Here is a 24,368-nt window from a genome sequence, read left to right as displayed (position 1 = left end):
ACTATTTAGGTAAGATGTTTGTCTGTTCCAACTCTGAAGCTTGCTAGAGTGAATTTGAGAAGGACTTCTGGAGAGCAACCAAAGCCAATTAAAGTCAGAGATTTAGTGAGCAGTTTAAATACGCACAGAATATGGCATGAATAGGATATTGGTATTTCTTCATCCCAGAGGTTGAACTCCAAGTGAGTTATGTCTGATGGGAAACTGTATCCGGAAACTTTAGGTGAATTTCATGATTTTAAGAGTTGTTAGAATGTTGCACTCCATTGCTAAGACATCTGTTTATCTAAAATTTGATAAATCAATCCTGAGCACTTACATATCATGATGGAAAAGTTGGATGACAGAGAAAGAGAGGAAACCCCTCAAAAGATAGTCACACAGTGACTGTAGCCATGGCCTGAGGTATTTTGGAGTTCACAAGGATAGCACAACAGGTTCAGATCTTGTTGTTCATGGTGTTGCTACAGTCACAGTCAACTTGATGGCACCTGACAACAGCCTATGACATGCCAAGTGCTGGCTCCAAGCACTGCAAAAAGGACCAGTGATCAAAACTTAGCAATCATCATTTGTCCCTCTGGAAGGTTGTGGGTATCTTGAGTCAGGATGAGACTCTGGTGAATTCTATTCAAATCAAAAAATAGTTACCTAGAGGGATAGAGATTAAAATATAAGTAGCATATGTTTTGTTTGTATGTTCTCAACAACAAATGAATAGTGTTGTTAAATCTTGTAGCATATTGTTAAAAACATTACTCTCAATACCTTGGGCAACAATGATTCTCCCTTTCCTTCTTGTTAATAGAGCCTTGAGTTACAAATGAGCACATTGCTGCTTGGAATAAAATCCAAGCCTTCTTTTTTAGTAATTTGGGACAACTTTGGAACTTAGGACAGTCCAATGAGATGAAAGCATAAATGGTAGGTATCTGACTAAAGGAAAAAAATCTTCATTGGCCAACCATTCTTATACACACACACCAGGGTTACTAGGTATGAAATTCAGGAAGCCTCATTTGAAGGAGAGAGTTGTGTGTTTTCCTCTGATCTGCATTTTGCTACTTGAAATAACAATGTGATGTATGGAGCTCCAACAGCCATTTTTGTATCATGAGGATGAGCTCTAAACTCCAGGTTTGTCAGAGCAAAAATCTAGGAGGAGCTCGTACTTCTGATGGCTGACAAGCCACAATACTGTACTATTAGTTCAACATTTCTTCACAAGATAGTGAAATAAACTCCCTGGGTTCATTCATTTTGGGTGAGAGGCAGGTATTTTCTACACAGTTGGATTTAGTCCTAACTGATAAAGGCTGTTCAATTCTAACTCACCTAAAGGATGAAGAAAAAATGATCTATGTAACTGGAGTTTCCAGCCCAATGATAACATCCAAGACCTAGATTCTTTGGTCTCTGCTTCCCACCTCCCACAAATAAGCTTCATCCTTAAGCCGACTCCTGCTCTGGAGTATTGGCAGCAACTTCATGTTATGTGCTTCCTTACAAGCTGGGACAAGGGCATCCTACAATCAGTCATGGGACAGCCCCTGAAACAGGAATTATCCATCCCAATAAGACATGTCAGTGATACTGGCATTAAGAAACCCTGCCCTAAAATGTGACTGAAATGTCTCAAACTTATTTTACAGAAATTTTAATTTCTCATTGTATCAGAGTTAAGGTGATTGTTATTGATATATTTTAGGAGTGGCAGTGGCACTTGAATATCAACTAGCTATGCCAACATGGCAAGAAATCAGATAATGTGTTGCACTGGTAAATGTTTTGCAAAAGATCTCATTAAAGTTTTCAAAAACAAATGTGTCACTTTGATAGCTAAGGTATGCCTGACCCAAACCAGAATCTTTTTAATTGTCTGATATCTGTGTGGAAGCTGGACAAAGAAAAGGGAGGACAGAAGAATTGATGCATTTGAATGCTTGTGTTGGTAAAGACTATTGAAGACCATGACTGCCAGAAGAAGAAATAAATACAGATTGAACAGGTATGACGAAAAGATACACTGAATCCTGACACATTGCCCACCTTACCTGATTTTAAACCAGGAATGTTCCCTTGTTCTGTGAGGACCATAGTTCCTTTTTTTCTTCATATTTTGTATTGGTTTTCATATAATAATTCCTTTACATTATGTTTCACTTATATAGTGTTATATGCGCGCTTTCATTTACATTGTGTTTCATACAATGATTCTCATACATGGTTATTGTTTGTTTGTTATGTGTCATTGAGTTGCTTGTGACTCATTGCAACCCTGTGTACAATAGCCATGAAAACTGCTCTATCCTGAGCCAACTTTATGGTCTCTGACACACCTACCCTCATTATCCCAGTCACTGAATCAATCCATCTCATCAGTGGTTTTTTTCTCTTTCTCCTTCCCTCCACCCTCCAAGAATGATGTCCCTCTGCAAAGACTTGGTCCCTCCTTGCAACATGACCAAAATTTGTCAGATGAAGCCTCAGAATCCTTGCCTCCAAGGAGCAGCCTGGTTTCATCCTCTCTAGAAAGATATACATTATGTTTCATCAAATCAATCACCATTGTACCTTACCCATCTACCCCGCCTTTTTGCCCAGATTCTTTCCATTTGCTTCCCTCCTCCCCCCTCTCCCCACCAAACTGCAAAAATAGAAAGATAACTAGTAAAACATGTACAGGAACTCAAGGGGTTGTGGGAAGCAAAGGGATGAGGCTAGGTGAGGGTGAAACCACAGGACCATGGTTTCTTGATCTGCATACAGGCTTCACAAAAGCACAAGTGTTCTTGGATTTTCATTCTTCTACAGACTGGCTGTAATTTGTTATACACAGTCAAATGCCTTTGCATAATCAAAAAACATAAGTAAATATCTTTCTGGTATTCTGTACTTTCAACAAAGATCCATCTGACATCAGCAATGATATCGCTAATGCCACAACTTCTTGTTAATCCAACTTGACTTTCTGGCAAGTCCCAGTCATATTTTATTAATCTTCAACAAAATTCTACTTGCATGAATATTAACTATATTATTTGATAATTTCCATATTCTGATGGATCACCTTTTTTAGGAATAGGAACAAATATTGATTTCTTTTTGTCAGTTGACCAGGTAGCTGTGCAGTACCTCAGTTGATATTTCATCAATTCCTGGGTCCTTATTTTTTTTGTCCATGCCTTTAAGTAAACTTTAATTTCTTCTTCCTTTGGTACTATTGATTATTGATCATATGCTACTTCTGAAATGGTTCTGTGTTGACCAGTTTTTTTTGGTACAATGACAAGTGCATTCTTTGAATGATTTATATTCTTTTGATGATTCTTGGATGATTCATGTTTTTGCCTGTAGAATCTTTCAGTATTCAATTTGTTTTTCAGTTCTTTCGGCTTGAGGAATGCTTAATATGTGCTTCCCTTTTGGTTTTCCAACTCCAGTTCTTTGCATATTTCATTATAATGAATGAAAGAATGTGGCATCAAGATTAGAGGCAGACTCATCAACAGCCTACAATATGCAGATGTTGCAGACTTGCCTGCAGAAAATGAAGAAGACCTAAAATACTTGCTGCAGAAGATCGAAGAATGCAGCCTTCAATATTAGATGCATCTCGATATTAGGAAAACAAAACTCCTCACCTCTGGGCAAATAGGCAGCATCATGATAGATAAAAGATTGAAGTTATTTCCGTTCACTTAGATCTACAATCAACATCTATGTCAGCAGCAATCAAGAAATAAAAAGACATGTATTAAAGAAATCTGCTGTTCAAAGACTTCTCCAAAGTGCTAAAGAGCAAGGATGTCAGTTTAAAGACTAAGGTGTGCCTGATAGCCATAGTATTTTCCGTTGCTTTCTATAATCTGAAAGTTGGACAGGGAACATGGATGACAGAAAAAGAATTGATGCCTTTGAATTATTTGTTGGAGAAGAGTATAGAATATCCCATGGACTGCCAAAAGAACAAACAAATTTACCTTGAGAGTGCACCTAGTATCTCTTAAAGAGATGGATGGTGGAACTCCATCTTACTCATTTAGAGTATATTTTCAGGCAGAACTAGTCCTTTGGAGAGGGATTATCTTGCTGTGAAAAGTCATCGAAAGAGGAAAAGGCCCTCCACCAGTTAGATTGACACAGTTACTATCACAGTGGACTTGAAGATGACACAGGATAGCACAAGGTTCAGATCTGTCTCTCATCATAGAGTGGCTATGAGTTGTAGTCAACTGAACAGCACCTAACAACCAGAAGAAATGAAGCCAAATTTCTAAGAAGTGAAGATGTTGAGATTTCAATCTGCTCACTTTGAGCATGTCATCAGTAAAGGTCATTTGCTAGAGAAGGACATCATATTTGATCAAGTAGAGTCAGAAAAATCAAGGGAAACCAATGGAAAGGTCAACAGTTCAAATCCACTAGTCACTGCAAGAAAAATACATCTTCCTGGAAATATTTACAGCCTTAAAGGCCTGATGGAGGTCACTTTGAATTGGAATAAACTCAACAGCAGTAAATTTGTTGCAGAAAAAAACAATAATACATTTACGTGGATACAAAGTCTTTCCTAAACCTTAGACAGCTATTTTACAAGTGGCTATGTGCACTTGGTGGTGGCTTTTTAATGACTCAGGGCAAAGCACTCACAATTATTAAAGGGGGGAAACCCCTTTAAAATGAATTCTCTGCTGAAAGAAGGAAGGAATAATTTGCTTAAACAGTAGGTATGGGTGTGTAGGATCTAGGTGAACAGGGCATGATAAGAAAATGTGTATGTTTGGCAGTTTCTCATCTCTCATGTTATCCCCCTGTCCCTTTACTGCCCTGGACTGATAATGCGTCTTTTTTCCATTCTTAAAGGCTTTGTTTTTCTTTCATATATTTAAAGAACAGGCAAGCTATCTCAAAGGAAACCAAGCCATATAGTCTGCTAGCAAACTCAGTTCCAGTAGCCAGACAGTCTCTGTCTAAAACCCACTTAAATGCCAACTCTTCAAAAATATGGTCATGTCAAAGAAATTGTATAAACAGGAGTAAAAATAGCCCATAGGCTGCCATTAAGCCTTCGGTTTAGTCTTGACAGGATATTAGCAGGATGGTGGTTTGATATCATGGAAATGTGACTGTTTGGGGGCTAATACAACTGAATGTGAATTCTGAACTTACTTTTTTAATGTATAACTGACCTCAGAAATTAACTAAATTTTTCAGAACACTGGTTAGTTCATATGTAAAAGTGGAGATTATACTAGCAAATCACAGGATGGTAGTTAGATATCAATGGAGACAATTAGATGAAAGCATCAGTAAATAAAAGATGGCTCAATATAGAATATATTTGTTTCCTGGTCCAAAACCCAAGTCATTGCTATTGAGTCTATTGCAGCTCCTAAATATCCTGTAGAAACACTTCATCTTTTCCCGCAAAATGGCTCGTGGGTTTGAATCACAACTCTTTGGTCAGCTGTCAAGCACTTTAACCACTCTCTATCAATAGGTCCCAGAGGAATTGTAATGATTAATGGGCTCACAGAACGCAAGGAAGCTTGTCAATGGTGGGATTTGGGCTGTAAGGGAAAGCAGCATCATGGCATGGCCCTCATGTTACATACCATGGAGTTGGAGCCAACACATAGCTGACCATCCGGCAGGTTTTCAAAGCATGGGAGGAGATTGCCCACCCTTCTCCCACAGGGCAGTTGATGGTCTCAAACCACGTGCCTTTGGGATTGCAGTGCAGCTTCTTGCCACTAGGCCAAAAGAGCTCATGTTGTTGTTACTGTTATGTGCCTTCAAGTCGCCTGTGACCCATAGCGACCCAATGTACAGCAACTGTGAACTCCACCCTCTCCTGAGCCAGTCTCACTAATTCTAACACACCAACCACCATCACCCTAGTTACTGTATCAATCCATCTCATCCCAGGTCTTTCTGTCCTGCACTGTCCATCCACCCCTCCAAGCATGATGTCCTTCTCCAAGGACCAGCCTCTCCTGGCTACATTCCCAAAGTATATGAGATGGAGTTTCAAAATCCTAACCTCCACGGAGAAATTTGGTTTCAGCCTCTCTAAGACAGACCTATTTGTTTTCTTGGCAATTTATGGTATGTTTAAGATTCTTCTGCAATACCACAATTCGAAGGCATCAATTCTTCTTCTGTTATTCCTTAGTCACTGTCCAACTCTCTTAACACATAGCAAGTAATTGCAAAGACTGTGGCCTGGATTAAGCACAACTTAGTCTCTAGACTGATATCATTGTTCTTCAGTACTCTGGAGAAGTCCCTGACAGCAAATTTTTCCAGTGCAATTCATCTTTTGATTTCCTGACTGCTGGTGCCAAGAGTGTTGATAGTGGACCCGAGCAAACTGTAATTGTTAACAACCTCAGTCTCTTCTCCATCTATCATGGTGCTGCCGATTGGCTTAATGGTGAGAATCTTTGTTTTCTTGGTGTTGAGCTTCAATACATACTGAAGACTACAGTCCTTGGCCTTCTGAAGAAAGCTCCTCAGGTCCTCTTCAGTTTCAGCAAGCAAGGTTGTATCATTTGCATAACATAGGTTGTTTATGAGTCTTCCTCCAATCCTGATGCCACTCTCCTCCTCATAAAGCCCTGCTTCCCGAATGATCTGCATATAGATTAAAACAGTATGAAGATGGAGTGCTTCCCTGACACACTCTTTTCCTGATTTTGAGCCATGCAGTGTTTCCAGAGCTCATAGCTAAGTAAATATTGCCTGCTGGACTTAATGTAGAAAGCATAAGAATAAGAGGATAGACAATCTCTTTCTGAAATAAAACTAAAGTTGAGGCATGCATAGGCAGAGAGGAGCTCCTGCTTTACACCAGGTTTTATGTTTGGAAAATGAGTCTGTCAACTGAATACCTTTTCTCTCCAGATGCTTTGGTGTAGTCTGAAGAGCACTGCACTGCTCACCCATGAGGCTACACCTCCGTGGTGATTCAAATCCACCAGTGACTCCTCAAGAAAAGGATGGGCAATCTTCACCCATGCAGTTTGCAGTCCTGGAGGGTTAGCTATGAGTCAGTTCCAACTCATAGACAGTGAGTTAGAGTTCTATTTTGTTTTGTTGGTTTTGTCGTTTCCACTTGAAGTGGGGCGAGGTGTATGGGGACACGAATCAGGGCTAGAAGTGCACTTGTTTCTCGTGCTTGTGCCCAGCCTCCCAACCCTTCACCCTGAGTTAATCAAGTGGGTTTTTTACAGCCTTCCCCAGTAGGCCATTGTTTCTGAAAGTTTCTCCCTGAAATGATTTGTGTCTCTGATGGCTCTGGAGGAACCTTTCCTCTCCCTGGTCTGGGGTATCATTGATCTGAGCAACAAGTGGCTCCAAAAATGAGAGGCAGTTTGCAGTGAAAATGACAGTGAACACTTGATGGGAATATTAGACAATGAAAATTTGTCCAGACTTAACTATATAGAGGGAGGTCTAGTGGCATCGTCCATAGCAAGTGGTGCTGCTAACCCCTCTGCTGGCATAAATCCATCTGCAGCTCAGCAAGAGAGAGAGAAGCCGTCTCTTCCCATGCAGTTTACAGCCATGGAAACCCCACTGGCATGCCAGCTATGAGTTGATTCTGTCTCAACAGCAGTGAGTTTTTACATGATTAATAAAAAAGAGTCCCGTGACCTCTTTCTTAGGGCTCACCAGCCTGATAAAGAGGCAACCTGTCTCAATTTCTGTTTATTTTGAGCTGATTCATGGAAAGAGCATACTAAACAAAAAGTATTCTATTAATCCCAGATTGTTACACATGGATACATTAGGTCAGCTAAAAGGATTGTCAGGCACTGAGCAAACCCTTGATTGATGGATAAATAAATAAACGAACCATTTTATTTTTCCAATAGCAATGGAAGTATGCGTGAGCATCATGAAGTGTAGATCTCAAAAAAAGACACTCTGATGACTTGCTCTTAAGATTTATTTCTTTTCAATAAATTGATATGAGTACAACTGTGTTTTTCTTATGAAAATCAATGTGAAGGAGCCAATAGTGTGCTTTGACTATTCCCAACTATTTATGAATACCTTATACACTCTTTTGTTTCAGTACCAATGAGTCTTAAATTATTCTTTGAAAAAACATAGCTCAGGATATTTTTTTAAGACTATTGTTGCAATACAAAGCATGAGTAAGAAGCAAGAGAATGGAGCTGCCTTCCAATCCTTGGGATGAGAGAATTCCCAGAAATGTTCAGAACTGCCGGAAATGCCTGGTTATGAATGCATCTAGGCATGTAGATTCTCTCGGGCAGAAAGCCAGATATTCCCACTCTGTTTTGTGGCATTCTGAGAAACACGGCCAGTTCCTTCAAGCTAGCAGCTGTGTAACAGAATAACGCAGCCAAGATGATTCTCAGAGCGATTTCCTCTCTATGGCTGCATGCCTTCTTTGTTCAGGAGGTTCCTATGACAGAACAGAGGTTAGTCTTTCTGCCAGCATACCCTTTACATGCTTATTCTGCCTTATACTGTTTGGGTTGGGGTTTTTTTTAAGTCTCCTAAAGACAAGGCCTGTGGCTAAGTTGTCCATATTTCTCTTGCCCTCTGCCTCCTCATACCACCACTGTGACCGGTTCAAAGGGACACAACTTAAATTGCCAAGTTGAACCCAACACCAGTTAGATCCAAGAATAATTCCTTTCACACCAAGTAGAAGAATTACAAAAAATTTTAAAAAAATAAATAAAATTTATTAAATTTTTTAAATAATTTTTAAAATAATAATTACAAAAGTAAGAGAAGGCATTAGGAACAGCAGCTTTTTATACCTCACCCCCAAAGCCCGGTACCGCTCACGTGTGTGATGCGCAGCACAGCCTGAGGCTTCTCAGGATGGAGTGAACCGCTCACAAGAACCGGGACTTACAGTGACACCTGAAGACTTTAGGTGCTTTCTCGCTTCCACTCCGGCTTAGGGCACAAAGAGAAGCAGGCAAGACAGTCCATGACATTTAAAGAGCACTTTATATACAGCTTTGCAGCAGTATTACTTCCTTTGTCCTTTTCTTAAGAAAAAAAAATATTAGAACATGGAACTAAGCAGTTCAGCAGCCACATTCTCAGGATGTTTGAAATCCTGCTCCTCTCTCAGTGAAGGCCATATACATGCACAGAGCAGAAACAAAGCCTGCCCCTCGGCCTCCCTGTTGCTAAGTCCTCAGAGCCGAAGCTCTTTGAGGCGATGCCTGCTGGGTGGGCCATGTCAGCAGAGTCCCCACAGTGCCCATTTTGTCACCACAGGGGAAAGATGTTAGAAGTCTCCCTCAGTCTTTCCCCTTGTGTTACTCTCAGAATGCACATGAATCCCCAGAATCCGCCTGTAAAAAATATGGCAAACTGTCTTATTCAGACAATAACAGCATATAAGAAAAATTAAATAAGCACTCTAGTTTTTTTAAAAAAGAAATCTGTTCTTCCTGTCAGAAGATAGAAATTGTCTGTGTTTAGAGTAAGCAAACCAGTGGTCACCTTCAGCTTTTATATGGGAAAAAATTATATGTATCTATAATTACATATGTTAATTATTATTATCTATAGTCACCCCTGCCTAAATCTTTTCTATTTAGAAAGATGATGTCTGAAATAGCCTTTATAGATGCATTCTTTTCACAGTTAACCAGAACCACTCACTGCTCCATATGGGACCCATCCTATTATTAAAAGTAATTTCTTCTGGCACATTTTTCAACTTTCCATGAAACGATAACCATGGGGCTTTGATAAATTAATTGAAAAGCTTCTCTAGAGTGACTTCTGGTGGTTTTGTTAAGCCCTTTATTTTAAAAGTAATACTCAGGAGAATTTAGCAGTGAATTACTTCATATATTTCTAGTCTTAAAATTGTTTCCCCATGAAAGATAATATAATGACTCCCCTTACCCCAGTAATGAAAAGACTAAACTATCTCAGTTAGTTCTAGGTTGGGTCCTGTCACTTAGATGAGTAGTTTTTAAAGAGGCCCCTCAGACACTATAAGTAAAAATGCAAGGATGAGAAAAGGGAAGTGTAGGAAAAGAGATACTGGAATTTCCAAAATGAAAACAATGCCATTAACTGAGCAGTGACAAATAAATAAATAGGACCTGAGGAGGGAGAGGATTGTTCCTGAAAGGTGGTATGAAAGATGGGGCAAGGGAATGGAAAAAACTGGCATCAAAATTTAGCACAACCAGAAAGGAAATAATAGTCTCTGTTAATCCAGAGAAATCTGGCACTTTGTAAGGTAGGCATCTCCCTGGAGATTCTATTTTGTTCCCTTGCCAATAAACAAGAAATAGGCACTGATACCTATCTTTGATAACACTTCCTCTGGAATGTCCGACATTCCACATTTCTGTTTCACAGTCATCACCGGATGTGCATGAGTCAGGCTGTGCGGTGGGAATTTGCCCTCACTGCTTATGAAGCTCCTGGAGGTATGGTCAGGCCAGAGAGGTGTAATCTTGCCATGTTCTTTTCTCCTTCAGCTCATCTCATACTAAGAGACATGGGTGATAATCTGTGGATAAAATGTGTGATGAATGGCTTCTCGACTATGAATTGAACTGGAACACTAACTGGCAATTATCTGGTGCTTCAGAGCAGCAGGAAGAGCAGATAGTCTGAGTACATTGACCTAGAAAATCTTTCCCACACTTCTTTCAGAAATGAAGTCAACTGGAAAATTTCATTTTCTGGGTTTGGTTTTTTTTGTATTTAAATTTGACAAGGTAACAGTGGCTGCACATACCATGTTTTATGAACCTCTGTGAGAAAGGAAGTTAAGGCACTGAACACTAATGAATGAAGACCAGATGAGCTATGGGAGAATATCAAGAATATCATCCATGAAGAATGCAAATGTCCTTACAAAGAGGAGAAAGAAAAGACTGAGATGGATGTCAGAGAGACTCTGATTATTGTTCTAAAACACAGAAAAGCCAAAGCATAGAGAAGAAATCAGAAGTTGGAAAGAAAAAAAAAAGCAGAAGGGGTCAAAGGGCAGCTTGGGAAGACAAAGAAAAATGTTACCAAAAAATGTACAAAGATCAGAAATTGGAAAATAAAAAGGGATGAACTCCCTTGAAATTTCTCAAGCTAAAGGTACTGAAGAACAAATTCAGGCCTCCAGTGTCAATACTTAAAGATACTATGAATATTGAGTGATTCTAGAAGCAGCAAAAGAAGATGGAAAGAGTACACAGAGTCACTGTACCAAAAGGTTTTGGCTGGCAAAGAAGGTTTTCAGAAAGTAGCATATGATTGAGAACCAGTAATAGTAAAGGAGGAAATTCAAGCTGCTCTAAAGTAATTGCCCCCCAAAAAAGAGGCCCCAGGAATTGATAAAATATTAATTGACATATTTCAACAAACAGGTGCAGCCCTGGGCATGCTCACCAGGTTATGCTAAAAAATCAAGAGGACAGCTACCTGGCCAACTGACTGGAATAGATCCATATTTATTTCCATTCCCAAAAGTGGCCAGAGTGTGGAAAATATCAAACAGTATCACTAATATCTCATGCAAGCAAAATCCTACTGAAAATTATTTTAAAATTACAGAAACAGTACACATACAGAGAACTACCAGAAATACAACTAACTAGCTTAAGAAGTGGCCACTATAGCACTAGGGGCATCATTGCCAATGTTTTAGATCTTGGCTGAAAGCAAAGAGTACCAGAAGAATGTCTATTTGTGTTTTATTGATTTTGCAAAGGCATCTTATTGTGTGGATCACAACAAATTGTTGCTAAGCTTGAATGGGAATTCCAAAACACTTGATTGTGCTAATGAAAAACCTATTTACAGACCAGGAAGCAGTTGTCAGAACAGAGCAAGAAGCACTGCATGGTTCAAAATCAAGAAAGGTGTGCATCAGGGATACATCCTTTTCCCATATATTTTGAGTTTATATGTGGAACAGATCCTTTAGGAAGCTGGATTTAACGAGGAGGAATGTAACATCAGGATTGGAGGAAAACTCATCAAGAACCTGAATTATGCACACATTACAACCCTGCTTGTGAGGAGAACCTGAAGCAATTGCTACAGAAGGGCAGTGATATCAGTCTAGAGACTAAGGTGTGCCTGATCCAGGTCATGGTCTTTGCAGTTACTTGGTCTGCATCACAGAGCTTGACAATGACTAAGGATGACAGAAGAAGAATTGATGCCTTTGATTTGTGGTGCTGGAGATGAGTATTGAACATATCATGGACCACCAAGAGAATAAACAGATCTGTCCTGTATTGACTGAAGCCAGTTTGCTACTTGGAGGCAAGGATTTTTTTTCCCCCAGAAATTTTGTGACGTTCTTTTAAAATAAAATTTTTATTTTGTACTGGTTTACTTATACAGTTTGTACATACTGTTTTTCACACTGGATCTTTCCCATTTCCTTTACCTACACACCTACACCTCTCCACTCATAAAATTGTATGACCCTATGTTTAACCACCTCTACCCAACGTCACCCTTCTGCTCCAGCCCTCCTACCCTTGGATCCTCATACATGTTCTACAGTAAGGGTCTTAAACAGTATTTGTCCTTAGTTCATGTATCATAATGTTCTCCAGTCCCTCCCAAGTTAAGTAGTGACTTACAAAAATCATTGGTCCTGCATGCTGCATAGTATCCCATCATGTGAATGTACCATAATCTCTCAATCCATTCAGTTGTGGTCCAACATTTGGGCTGTTTCCATGTTCTTGTGATGGTGGATAACACTGCTATGAACATTGGTGTACAAGTCTCCATGTGTGCCTCGGTTCTCATTTTCTCAGGATTTATTCCAAACAGTGGAATAGCTGAGTCATATGGAATTTCTATGTTCAGATTTCTGATGAAACACCAAACTGTCTTCCATAGTGGCTGTACCATTTTACAATCCTACCAACAAAGTAAAAGAGTTCCTATCTCGAAATATCCTCTTCAACATTTATTACTTTCTGTCCTGTTTAACTTTAGAGGCAAGGATTTCGAAGTTCCATCTCATATACTTTGGGCATGTTGCCCGGAGAGATCAGGCCTTGGAGAAGGAAGTCCTGCTTGGAAGGGTGGAAGGTCAGTGCAGGCAAAGAAGACCAAGGAAGGATTGAACAGTGACTAGGACAATAGGTGTGTCAGAATCAGTGAGATTGGCACAGTCTAGGACAAGGTTCAGATCTACTGTTCATAGAGTCACTATGAGTTGTAATTAACTCAACACACATAACAAACCACCTTTGTATTGCCAATACAATTCCTTACTAAAAATAATTGGCTGACGCAGAACCAGTTCAGAAAGTAGCACATGATCAAGAACCAATGATAATAAAGGAGGAAGTTCAAACTCCTCTGAGGGAACTGGCATGTCAGTTGATATATTTTAACTGATATGTTCACCAGGTTGTGCCAAGAAATCTTGAGGACAGCTACCTGGCCAACTGACTGGAGTAGATCCATATTTATTCACATTCCACAAAGAGGTAATCCAAAAAAAGTGGGCATTAAACATTATCACATGCAAGAAAAGTATTGCTGAAGATTATCCAAAAACAGCTAGTACAGTACATCAATAGAGAACTGCCAGAAGTGCAAACTGGGTTTAGAAGAGTCTGTGGCACTAGCATCATTGCTGATGTCAGGTCAATGAGGTTGCAAGTAGAAAGAATTAGAAGGATGACTATTAGTGTTTTTTGGCTATGCGAAGACATTTGACTGTATGGAACAAACAAATTGTAGCTAACATTGAAAAGAACAGAAATTCCAGAACTCTTGATTGTGCTTATGTGACACCTGTACCTAAACCAGGAAGCTATTGTTCAAAAAGACCAAGGCAACACTTCATGGTTCAGAATCAAGAAAGGAATGCATCTTGGATCTATCCTTTCTTATTTGGGAGGCTTGACTTTATGAAGAAAAATGTGGCATCAAGATTGGAGAAACACTCATTAAGAATCAGTGTTATGCAGATGATACAACTTCCTTTGCCAAAACTGAGGAGGAACTGAGCATTTGCTGCAAAAGGTCAAGGACTGAAGCCTTCAATATGGATTTCACCTCAACACCAAGAACACAATGATCCTCACCACTGGACCAATAGGCAATATCATGATAGATTGAGAAAAGATTGAGGTTGTTAACAGTTTGATCTTGCTCAGTTCAACAGTCAACACCCTTGGCACCATTAGTCAGAAAATTTAAAAAGGAGTTGCACTGGGAAAATCTACTGTGAGGAACCTCTTCAGAGTGCTAGAGAGAGACTCTTGCCAATCTAGAGACCAAGGTAGAGCTGATCCAGGCTATGATCTTCTCAGGTGTGCTGTGTATCTGAGAGCTAGACAGTGCTGAAGGAGGACAGAAGAAGAATTAAAGCCTTTGAGTTGTGGTGCTGGAGAAGAGTACTGAATGCACCATAGATTGTCCTGGAAAGGGTGAAACTAGTTTGCTTCTGGGAGGTAAAGATTTTGAAGCTCCATCTCACACACTTTGGCCATGTTGACAGGAAGGATCAGTCATTGGAGAAGGAAATCATGCTTTGAAGGGTAAAAGCTTAGCACAGAAGGGAAAGACCCTGAATGAAATGGACTGACACAGTGACTGTGTCAGTGGGGTCAGGTGTGTCTGCGATGGTGAGGTTGGCTAAGGATAGGGCAAAGTTCAGAGCCGGTATTAATAGGGTTGCTATGAGTCATCGTCCACTTGAAGGCACATAACAACAACCGTACTCTAAGGTGACTTGTATATTAATAGATATGTAGATCCATCTAGGAATTTGATGAGATTCCCTTTTGAAAGAGACTGACTTTTAACAACTGGAACAAGAGTAAAGTTGATGCCCATCAGAACTCCTTTCCAGGACTTTAAAGGGAGCTAGCGAGGATGCTCACTCACAGCCATCATCTAGATCCACTGAAGTGGAAGTAGGAGACATACAGCAATAAAAAGAGGCTGAGCTTGGACATGTTCCTTCAGCACTGTCCACCTAATTTGCATATATACGTGGTGTTGGTTGGGGTGTCACATGCCATCAAGTGGCAGGTGACTCATAGCGATCCTATGTACTATAGCTCTGAGCTCTGCTCTATCCTAAGCCAGTCTCACTGTCTCTGACACACCCACCTCCATTACCCCATTACTGTGTTAATCCATCTCATCCAGAGTTTTCCTGTCCTGTGCTGTCCTTTTACCCTTTCGAGCATGATGTCCTTCTCCAGGAATTGCCCCCCTCCTGGTCACATGCCCAAAGTACATGAGACAGAGCTTCAAAATCCTTGCCTCCCAGAAGCAACATGGTTCCACCCTTTCCAGGATAAACCTGTTTGTTCTCTTGGCAGTCCATGATGATATGTTCAATACTCTTTTCCTGCACCACAACTGAAAGGCATAAATTCTTTTGTCAACCCTAGTCATTGACTAGCTATCAGAGGCATAACAAGTAATTGTAAAGACCATGGCCTGAAGCAGGCGCACCTTAGTCTCCAGATTGGCATCATTCCTCTTTAGCATTTTGGAGAGGTCCCTGCCAGCAGCATTCACCAGAGCAATCCGTCTTTTGATTTCTTGACTGCCGGTGCCAAGAGTGCTGATTGTGGACCTGAACAAGCTGAAATTGTTAACAACTTGGTCTTTTCCTCCATCTATCATGGTGCTGCCAATTGGCCCAGGTGGGAATCTTTGTTTTCTTGATGTTGAGTTTCAATCCATATTGAAGACTATAGTCCTGACCTCCTGGAGCAAACACCAGGTCCTCCTCAGTTTTGATGAGCAAGGTTGTGTTGTCAGAAAAAACAAAAAGGTTGCTAGCTTGAAAAGCAGACAATTATTATGCTTATAAACCTAGCCCTGTGTGAGAACTAAGGCTGAGTGAAGGAACCAATGAGTCTGGAATGCAGGGAAAAGTGTGGACTTCTGAGTTTGCAGCTGATGCACATTGGCCAGAACTCAGCCAAATGAAGTGACGATGATCCATGCTATAAGCAAGTGTTGATTGCTGCAATCCGATGGCTTGCTCTGGACTGCACTTTGCTTGTGGGTGCAGATGCTCAAAGTTTCCAAACTGAACAGAATATTCTTCAGCAAAAGGGACATGCTTGTTCCCCAGAGTCCTGGATTGATAGGGATAGGCAATTCCAAAGTTGGCTACCTACAATGAGGATATTTAGGGCATGAGGCAAGAACTAGCTGGCTTACATACTTTCACAAATGTAGTTACTACTAAGATGATCGATTATAAAGGGAGAAAGAACCCATAATTTGCATCAATGAAATGTAAATGAAAGATTATATAAAGTTCAATGTACATATATAAAACAATGTAGATGAGTGATAAAATAATAAAAAACCAAAAACACACAATGTATATGGATGATGAAAATATTAATTAAAAACAAAAACATGCAATCCACATGTATGAAACACAAAAGGAGAACATGAGTGACTATATGCAAAACAATAAAAATATATAATTTTTTAATTTCATTTTAAAAGTAATTTTACAGTGTTTCTCAATAGGATGTATATGCAGCGGAGATGCTTAACTTACAGCTGTTGGGTTATGTGTATTAACAAGCATCAGTGGTGATATATAATAAATATATAATCACATGATCTCAAGGATAAGAATGGACAAAGGTTTTGAGTTGCACATATCAGTTTATGAATATGTACTTATGTGTATGTTGTGCCAGTTTCTTCTTCATGATGAAATGTAGAGCTAATAAGACTGAGTTGAGATCAACTTGATGGCAGTGAGTTTTGTTTACTTTCTGAGTGAAATTAGACATAAAATGTTTACCACTGGGCAAATTGGCAGCACCATGACAGACAGAGAAGAGATTGAGATTGTTAACCGCTTCAGTTTGCTTGGCTCCACAATCAACAATTTTGGTACCAGCAGCCAGGAATTCAAAAGACAAATTACACTGGGAAAATCTGCTGTCAAGGACCTCTCCAGAGTACTGAAGAGCAACGATGTCAGTCTGGAGACTAAGGTGTCTCTTTGTGTCTCTCAGCTTAGGCCTATCACATTCTTGTTGTTTTTCTATGTCATGGCTCCATCGTGTTATTCCGGGCCTTCCTCCATCTTTGACATTTTTCATAATAAGTAGATGGCTTACATAATTGGTGAGTCGTGGAGGGCTTACTATATGCCACTCTTCACTCTCTCCTGAAAATGAATTTTCTACAAAGAATGTGCAATCTCCTCTGCTCTTCCACACCAGTGTTGTCTACTGCTGCCGTGACTGAGTTGGGCAAGCCTGCCTACTTCTCGGGTCTATTTTTATCATGCACATTTGCACACAAATATTGGGAAATAGGAAGAGACCTAGCTGGAAAGGTAGATTAGAACCAGATTGTGGAGAAGAGCTTCTTGTACCTTCATTGCATGATATCCTGAAGATTCTTTTCAAATTTAGAAACAATGATAAAGAGTGGAAAGAGTCTATGCAACTGAGCGTAAAGTAATAATGTTTTTTACATCTAGACATGTTTCTAGAATGGGGTGGTTCTTGGGGAAATATGTTTTGATAGTGTTGCAGAGGTAGAAATGAGGTGTCAGTAATTTAAATTATGGGTAGAGGTTGTAGTTTTTTTTGTAAAGTTTTTGTATTCTAAGGTACTGTTTGTTGTTGTTGTTGTTGCCGTTGTTGTTAGGTGCCGTCGAGTTGTAGATGACTCATAGCGACTCTGTGAATGAAAGTCCTGAGCACTGTTCGTACATAGTTTCCGGAGGCAAGCCATTTTGGAAGTGGATGCCGCTCCTGTTTCCAGGCTTGTTTTAGTCAGGAAGCTCCAGCCAACACTGTCCACCAAGGGTACCCGTTACCACGTTTGGCACATCAGTGTCCCAGTGTTCAGCATCACAGCAATCACGAGTTACCTCTATACAGCAACGCACAGACCAGTTTGAACAACAGTCCTGCTAAGGCAGAATTTCTCTAGTGTGATCTATGGACCACCTGTGTCCGAGTTTCCTGGAGAGCTTTCAAAATGCAGGTTTCTTCTGACTGCTACAGTTCTGCCAAGCCAGAATCCCTAGCAAGGACACAGCCTAGGAACAAGATTTTAACCTTCTCCCCAGGTGATTTCTATGCTCATTTTATTAAGCGTATCCTAGGAGCACTATGGCCTCATAGGTAAGGAGTTGCACTGCAAACCCAAAGGTGAGTAGATGGGGTCCATCAAGTGTTCCACAGGAGAAAGATGGGCAATCTCCTCTGAGGGTCAGCTGTGGGTCATTTCTGACTGGATGGATATAGCATCACCACCAGCAGCAGCAGTCCTGCAGACAGGGAGCTCTGGTGGTATAGTCTGTAGAGACTTGTGCAAAGGTTGTGTGTGTGTGTGTGTGTGTGTGTGTGTGTGTGTATTGCTAAATCAGATTACTGATCATTCTGGTTCTTCAGCATGCTCATTCTTTAAAATACCAGTATACCAGAAGTCCTACCAAGGACTCGGCCAAAGGACAATCTCTGCTTTGGCCATCTTAAGAACCTCTAATGGCATGGTGTATTATGTGTTACACTGTTGACTACAACATCAGCAGTTTGAATCCCCCAGCCACTCTGTGGTATAAAGTTGGGCAGTTTCCTCTAGTAAAGATTTACAGCCTTGGAAATGTGATAGAGGGTCCCTGAGAGTTGGAATTGACTTGATGGCAGCTGGAATGTGCTTGACAAACTAGGAAAAGAATAGAAAGTTTATAATCTTGAAAAAACAAACACTGACTTTAATCCTTTAATGATGCATGGGCCTTTATGTCACCCACCCATCAATATTTTTAGCCTCTCAATTATCTCATGTATCGAAGGGAAGCTCTGTTGATTTTGTGGTAAGGAGTTGGACTGTCAACGTAAAGGACAGTGATTTAAATCCACCAGCTGCACCACGGGACAAAGATGGAGTGTCTCCTCTGTGCAGCCTCTGAAAACTTACTGGAAGGTGAACTATGAGTTGATTCTGACTCCGATGCACAGAACGGCAATTTACCTGAGAAGCGACTGTCCGAGCTCTGGTGTGTGCTGCTGCCTGTATGAACCTGGAGAAAAGGGCCTCACCACACCAATCCTGTCACTTGGGACTTTTATATCCCATATGTTATTGTTATTGTTGTTGATTGCCTTCAAGTCGAGCATGACTCATAGCAACCCTATGAAAACCCCTCTACAACTATCGACATTTATCAAAGTTTGTAGAGTTTCCAGGAGCATGTTGTTTAGGAAGTGGATGCCATGCCTGCTTCCATATCCCATATAACTGTATATGGGTTGGTTGGTTTGTTTGTTTGTTTGTTTGTTTGTTTGTTTGTTTGTTTGTTTTTTAAAGGCAATATGGATTTCACTATCCTATATAATTGTATTGAATTACCTTATTAAAAACCCCAACTTATTTTCCTTTGATTTCAGCATGTCTTCCATTACTGAAAACACATGATATCAGGGGAAAAAAATTGAAGCATGAAAAGATTAAGAGGAGGGGTGTGGAACATTTCCATTCTTCCAATCAGGGCTTTCATCTTCTGGTTCCAAGTGACTAAGGGCAGGCAGATGGGAACTAGAACACATGGAACATGCTGAGGCCTCAGCTGCAAATTTCTACGTCACCACACTGCCTTCTCTTTGGAAAGTGGGGGGAGATGCTCTGCTTAGGCCTGCTTTGTTTCTCTTACAGATCATGCAGCAGATGAGTGACCACCGCTATGACAAACTCACCGTGCCAGACGACGTGGCTGCGAACTGTATATACCTTAATATTCCCAGCAAAGGGCATGTGTTGCTGCACCGAACCCCAGAAGAGTATCCAGAAAGTGCAAAGGTAAAGTCCTATCCTCTCTGGTCCCTGCAGCTGGTGATAGTATTCTTTCCTGGAGTCACAAATAACAGGTCCCTCCTTGACTCTCTAAACTTAGAGGGACAGCAGGAGCGAGGAAGACCCTCAATGAGACAGATGAACACAGTGACTACCAAAATGGACTTGAGCATGTTGGAGATTTTCAGGCTAGTGCAGGATCAGACAGGGTTCTGAAAATGTGGCTCATAGGTTCACTCTAAGTAATAATCAACTTGATGGCATTGAACAACAACTTTATCCCCTATATATATATCAAATTGTTATGAAAGCAAAGTGGAACATTAAAGCTTGGGCCAAAAGGACATGTAATTTAGCTCATTTTTCTCATCGTTTCATTGGTCACTAATGCATTCATAGTCAATGAGACTTTCACGCCTGGTATGGAAATCTTTTCAAATAAACGCTTGAGTCTTCCAAGCCTGTGCTCCAGCCCTGATTGAATGCACCTCTGCACTGTCAGACACTCATTAGGCATCAAGACCTGCAATTAGGTGGGCAGCTGTGTTGCTGTTTTTTGACAGCTCTGAGCTGCCCCTTATCAGAGAGTCTCTTAGTTCTCAAGACAGAGGAACACAGACAATAAGCACCGAAGAGGCGGGGTTTGACTGTCAGAGCTGAGAAACAGGATCTGTATTTTTTAAGTATCAAGAAACTCTTTCTGTCATGAGGTTAGAACAGGAAGAAATGTAGTATATTTGGAATCAGCCTAAGGGTCCTCGTAAGAGAAGCTCTGCATTTGTGTTCTAACAAAGGAATTGTCCCTCCATCTGGAATTCTTTCCAGTATAAGAAAGATCTCCCCTGCGTTTCAGGGCGCTCTGCCGAGCTTGTCTGTCTAGTGTAGTAATTTCAGTCAGTCCTGCCAAGCAGATAGAACAGTCCTCACCCATAGCTGCTTCTAACATCCAAATCGTCTAGGCATTTTTGGCATCTTCCTTTCTGCCCAGAGGAATAAGATGTTTTCACTAAGCAGTCCAGAAAAGAAGAGGCTTTAGTAACCACTGATTCCCCTTAGTGCATTTTAAAATGGAGAAGTATTATAAAACTTCTACTTTTAAAATGTGTGATTACTATACAATTATGCCCTTTGTCACAAGTGAAAAAAGATGAAAGAAAACATGATTTTCTCTCTCTGTGAAAGAATAAACTAAAAATAAAAATTAGTATAATTAGTAAGATATGTATAAAAGTCTGAAAGGGGAAAGCGAGGGGGGCAAAAGCCCAAAAGGGTAAAGGGGCTCTCCCCTGGATCCCAAAGTAAACATGCTGCTCTTTGGATTTAAAAAAAAAAAGGGTAAAGGGGGATATCTGAAGGGCCGCAGAGTTTGGTGGGCTGAGGGGAGTAGTGAAGGAATTAAAAATGGTTCCTTGGAGACCTGAAAACATGGGGCAATGGTAGGCATAGATCTATGGTGATTAATTTTACAAACATCGTGTACATGAATAATCATATGTAACACAATGTGGAAGGAATGTGTGAAACATGATGTACATTAATGAAACAGTGTATATGAATTTTGTATGCAAACCAGTATAAATCCTTCCATTCATTGCTGTCAAGTTGAAAGTGACCCATAGCTGACCCTCCAGGAGGTTTTAAATCACTCAGAAAAAACTGTTCATCTTTCTCTGTTGGAGCTACTAGCCAATTTGAACTGCCACAGAGATAACACCTTTGAGGTAACAGAAAGGCTTCCAATGGACTATGCATGCCCTTAAAGCTCCTTTGTTGTTGTTTGTTGTTGTTGTTAGGTGCTATTGACTCCTTAGAGAAATAAAATACTCTTGACCCCTGACTGGAGAGATTTAATGGCATAGTCCACAGGGATTTGCACTGTTAACCTAATGCCATGCCTCTCTAGTGGTTCAAATCCACTGGCAGTTCTAAGGAAGGAAGATGGGAAATCTCCTTCCATGTGATTTACAGCTTTGGAACTCCCATGAAGGGATGAGCCATGAGTTAATGCCAACTCAATGGCACTGAGTTTTGAGGGACCCCAGATTGCAGTCAGACCCTAGACAGAGAGAGACTCCTTTGTCAGATGAATATTTGGTCTCATACTGTAATGTACATCAGGGCTGTTTAAAATCCAGGTTCCCAGATTCACCCAGACACACCCTGGATTCTGCAACATCAACAAGCATAAGAGGCACAGAACACATTTTGAAAAACCACAGGTCTGGATCACTCATACCTCTTCAGCCACATTGATAATCTTACAACCAAATGATCATGATTTCATTCTGAGTTGAGGCCTTTCACTGTCAGTGACAGTGACATCAATAAGAGCCCCACTGACTGAGTGGTCTCCCATGCCTCACACAGTGCCAGCGTGCTGCCTGCGTTATCTTATTTAATCTCTGCAGCAGCCCATGAAAACAGTATTACTTCAGTCATACAGAGTAGTGAACTGAGGCTCACAGGACAGGAAAGGTCCTTAGGCTGAAGTGACACTTCAAGTAGTCAGATTTGAACCCACCTCTGTCAGGTTCCAGAGCTTTCAGTTAACCACTGCACTAAATTTGAATGAGCACAGAGCTCCTGAAAGAAGCAGGATAGATGGCTGTTAGGCAGTGTCTTTTTTAGGTGATTTGTTTTTAAAATGTGCTTTGTTTGATTGTCAAAGTAAAATCTGGTGACTGCTAATTTGCAGGCTTGACACATTCTTTGAACTAACTGTCAAAAGATGCTGTAAAATTTACACCTGTAATTGAAAAGCTGTTTGACTTGAAATACATTACTTAAATTATATTTTGTCAAAATTTCCCAGTGGTTTTGATAAGGGAGGAGGGAAATTACAGTTTAGAGAGTTTTAAGTGTGGAGATAAAAAAGGAATATTCAGATTGAGGACATGACCACCCACTTTCATATCTTACTACCAGTGACAATGGCAGAGTAAAGGCATATGTAGTAACAACCACATTTCTGACATATTATTGGTTTTGCATTTAAAACATAGAGCTGGTTAACCAGTTGCTGTTAGCTCTTTGAGTATACTCAAAACCTCACACTCATTGCTATCGAGTCAGAATGGACTCCTAGCTGACTCCAGCACAGTGTGTAGCAAGTTGCGCTGCTGACCCAGAGGCTACAAACCTCCAGTGGTTTGAATCCACTAGCAGGACATTGAAAGGAGAGAGCTGAGCAGAAACGCCATGGACCCACAGTTGGACCCATGAGAGCAGATCAAGACAAACACTCACAAATATGTCTTTACTCCCGAGGAGTAAGGCAGATGTGAAAACATAACCCTTTCTACCTTATGTTTTATTTCCTCTCTAGATTTATGAAAAGCTGAAGGACCATATGCTGATCCCCGTGAGCCTTTCTGAACTGGAAAAGGTGGACGGGCTGCTCACTTGCAGCTCAGTGTTCATTAACAAAAAGGTCGATTCCTGAGGTGCAGAGTCCCCCCGAAGGTGGCAGTCCTGCACACACCACGCCGATGACTCTGTTCCCACCTCTGTTGTTTTCACTGACAATCTACTGTGCCACTGTGCTACTAACTCTTGTTTACAAAAATTTAATTTTACCTTTAATTGCTTTCTTTTGTGCCCTACCCTCACGGTGGTACTTAAACTGTGGATTTGCAAAATGAATTACGCAATCTAGAGAATATAGAGCTAATGAACTACTGAAATGTGCATAATAATCGTAAGGAAACACTCATTTTACTGTTTGTGTTCCCAATGTGGAAATCACTTAGTTGCCGATATACTGGGAAGAATGTCTTCTTGATCAGTCAGAAAAACTGTTGTTTTTGCTTTCTTTTTCCTCTCATTAGTCATCTTTGGTACCTGTGAAATTCCCTGGTCCATGTATCTTCCTCCCTTCCGCTTTACTGGACACTCAGTTTTCTTTCCAATTATTTTCTAATGTCTTTCCCACTTGTATTACCATCACTTGACCTTGTGCTGCAGGTTCACCCTGTCCACAAACGGGATCCTTGGAGGAACCTCAACTTTAATTGGAACAGGACTGTTAGGGAGATGTTACTTCATAGAGACACTTCCTGGCCAGGTTTGCCCCAGAGATCTAAATTCCAGAAGAAGTAGGGCACCACACCTCGGAAGGTAAACTCAGCACCAGATGGTTGTTAAGAGATTATAGATCAGGAAGCTTGGAAACAGTGCAAAGTCTTAGAAAGTCTGTCAGTCACATTCTATGATAATGTTCGTTTGTTTGTTTGGTTTTTTTCTTCATTATAAAATTTATACAGACCTTATGCTAAAAGTCTTATTTCTTTGTTCATCCTGTCTCTATTCTCCGCACCCTGACTCATTCTCTTTTCAACCATCTACCAAAATTATACTGTTCTAGTATGGTAAGCAGTGTCACATCTAACCATTATTATTAGTGGTCAGTACCAATTAATGGAATAGATTAGCCCAGATTGAATAGAGCCCCAAGGCCATGGTTCATTCACGAAGGGTTAGAAACCAGCCTCAGACAATGGGCAATTCTACTTTGGAATGTCTATGAGTGTTTACTGTAGAATTCAGGTGAAATTTTT

General features: G+C 40.5%; 1 protein-coding gene across 1 annotated transcript in view; it reads left to right on the top strand.

Moving 5' to 3' along the window:
- Window positions 1-23,698, top strand: part of DDAH1 (dimethylarginine dimethylaminohydrolase 1) — a 221,938-nt gene extending 198,240 nt beyond the window's left edge. Inside the window, exons 5-6 of the mRNA XM_006898367.1 lie at window positions 19,675-19,818; window positions 23,138-23,698. Coding sequence (XP_006898429.1) covers window positions 19,675-19,818; window positions 23,138-23,254 — 261 coding nt within the window. The 3' untranslated portion in view covers window positions 23,255-23,698. The remainder of the gene's footprint in view (window positions 1-19,674; window positions 19,819-23,137) is intronic.
- The last annotated feature ends 670 nt before the right edge of the window (window positions 23,699-24,368 follow it).

The sequence above is a fragment of the Elephantulus edwardii genome, unplaced genomic scaffold (genome assembly GCF_000299155.1).
Source record: "Elephantulus edwardii isolate Elephantulus edwardi_28Jun2011 unplaced genomic scaffold, EleEdw1.0 scaffold00227, whole genome shotgun sequence".
NCBI classification, from domain to species: Eukaryota; Metazoa; Chordata; class Mammalia; order Macroscelidea; family Macroscelididae; genus Elephantulus; species Elephantulus edwardii.
This window is presented reverse-complemented; position numbering and strand designations above follow the sequence as displayed.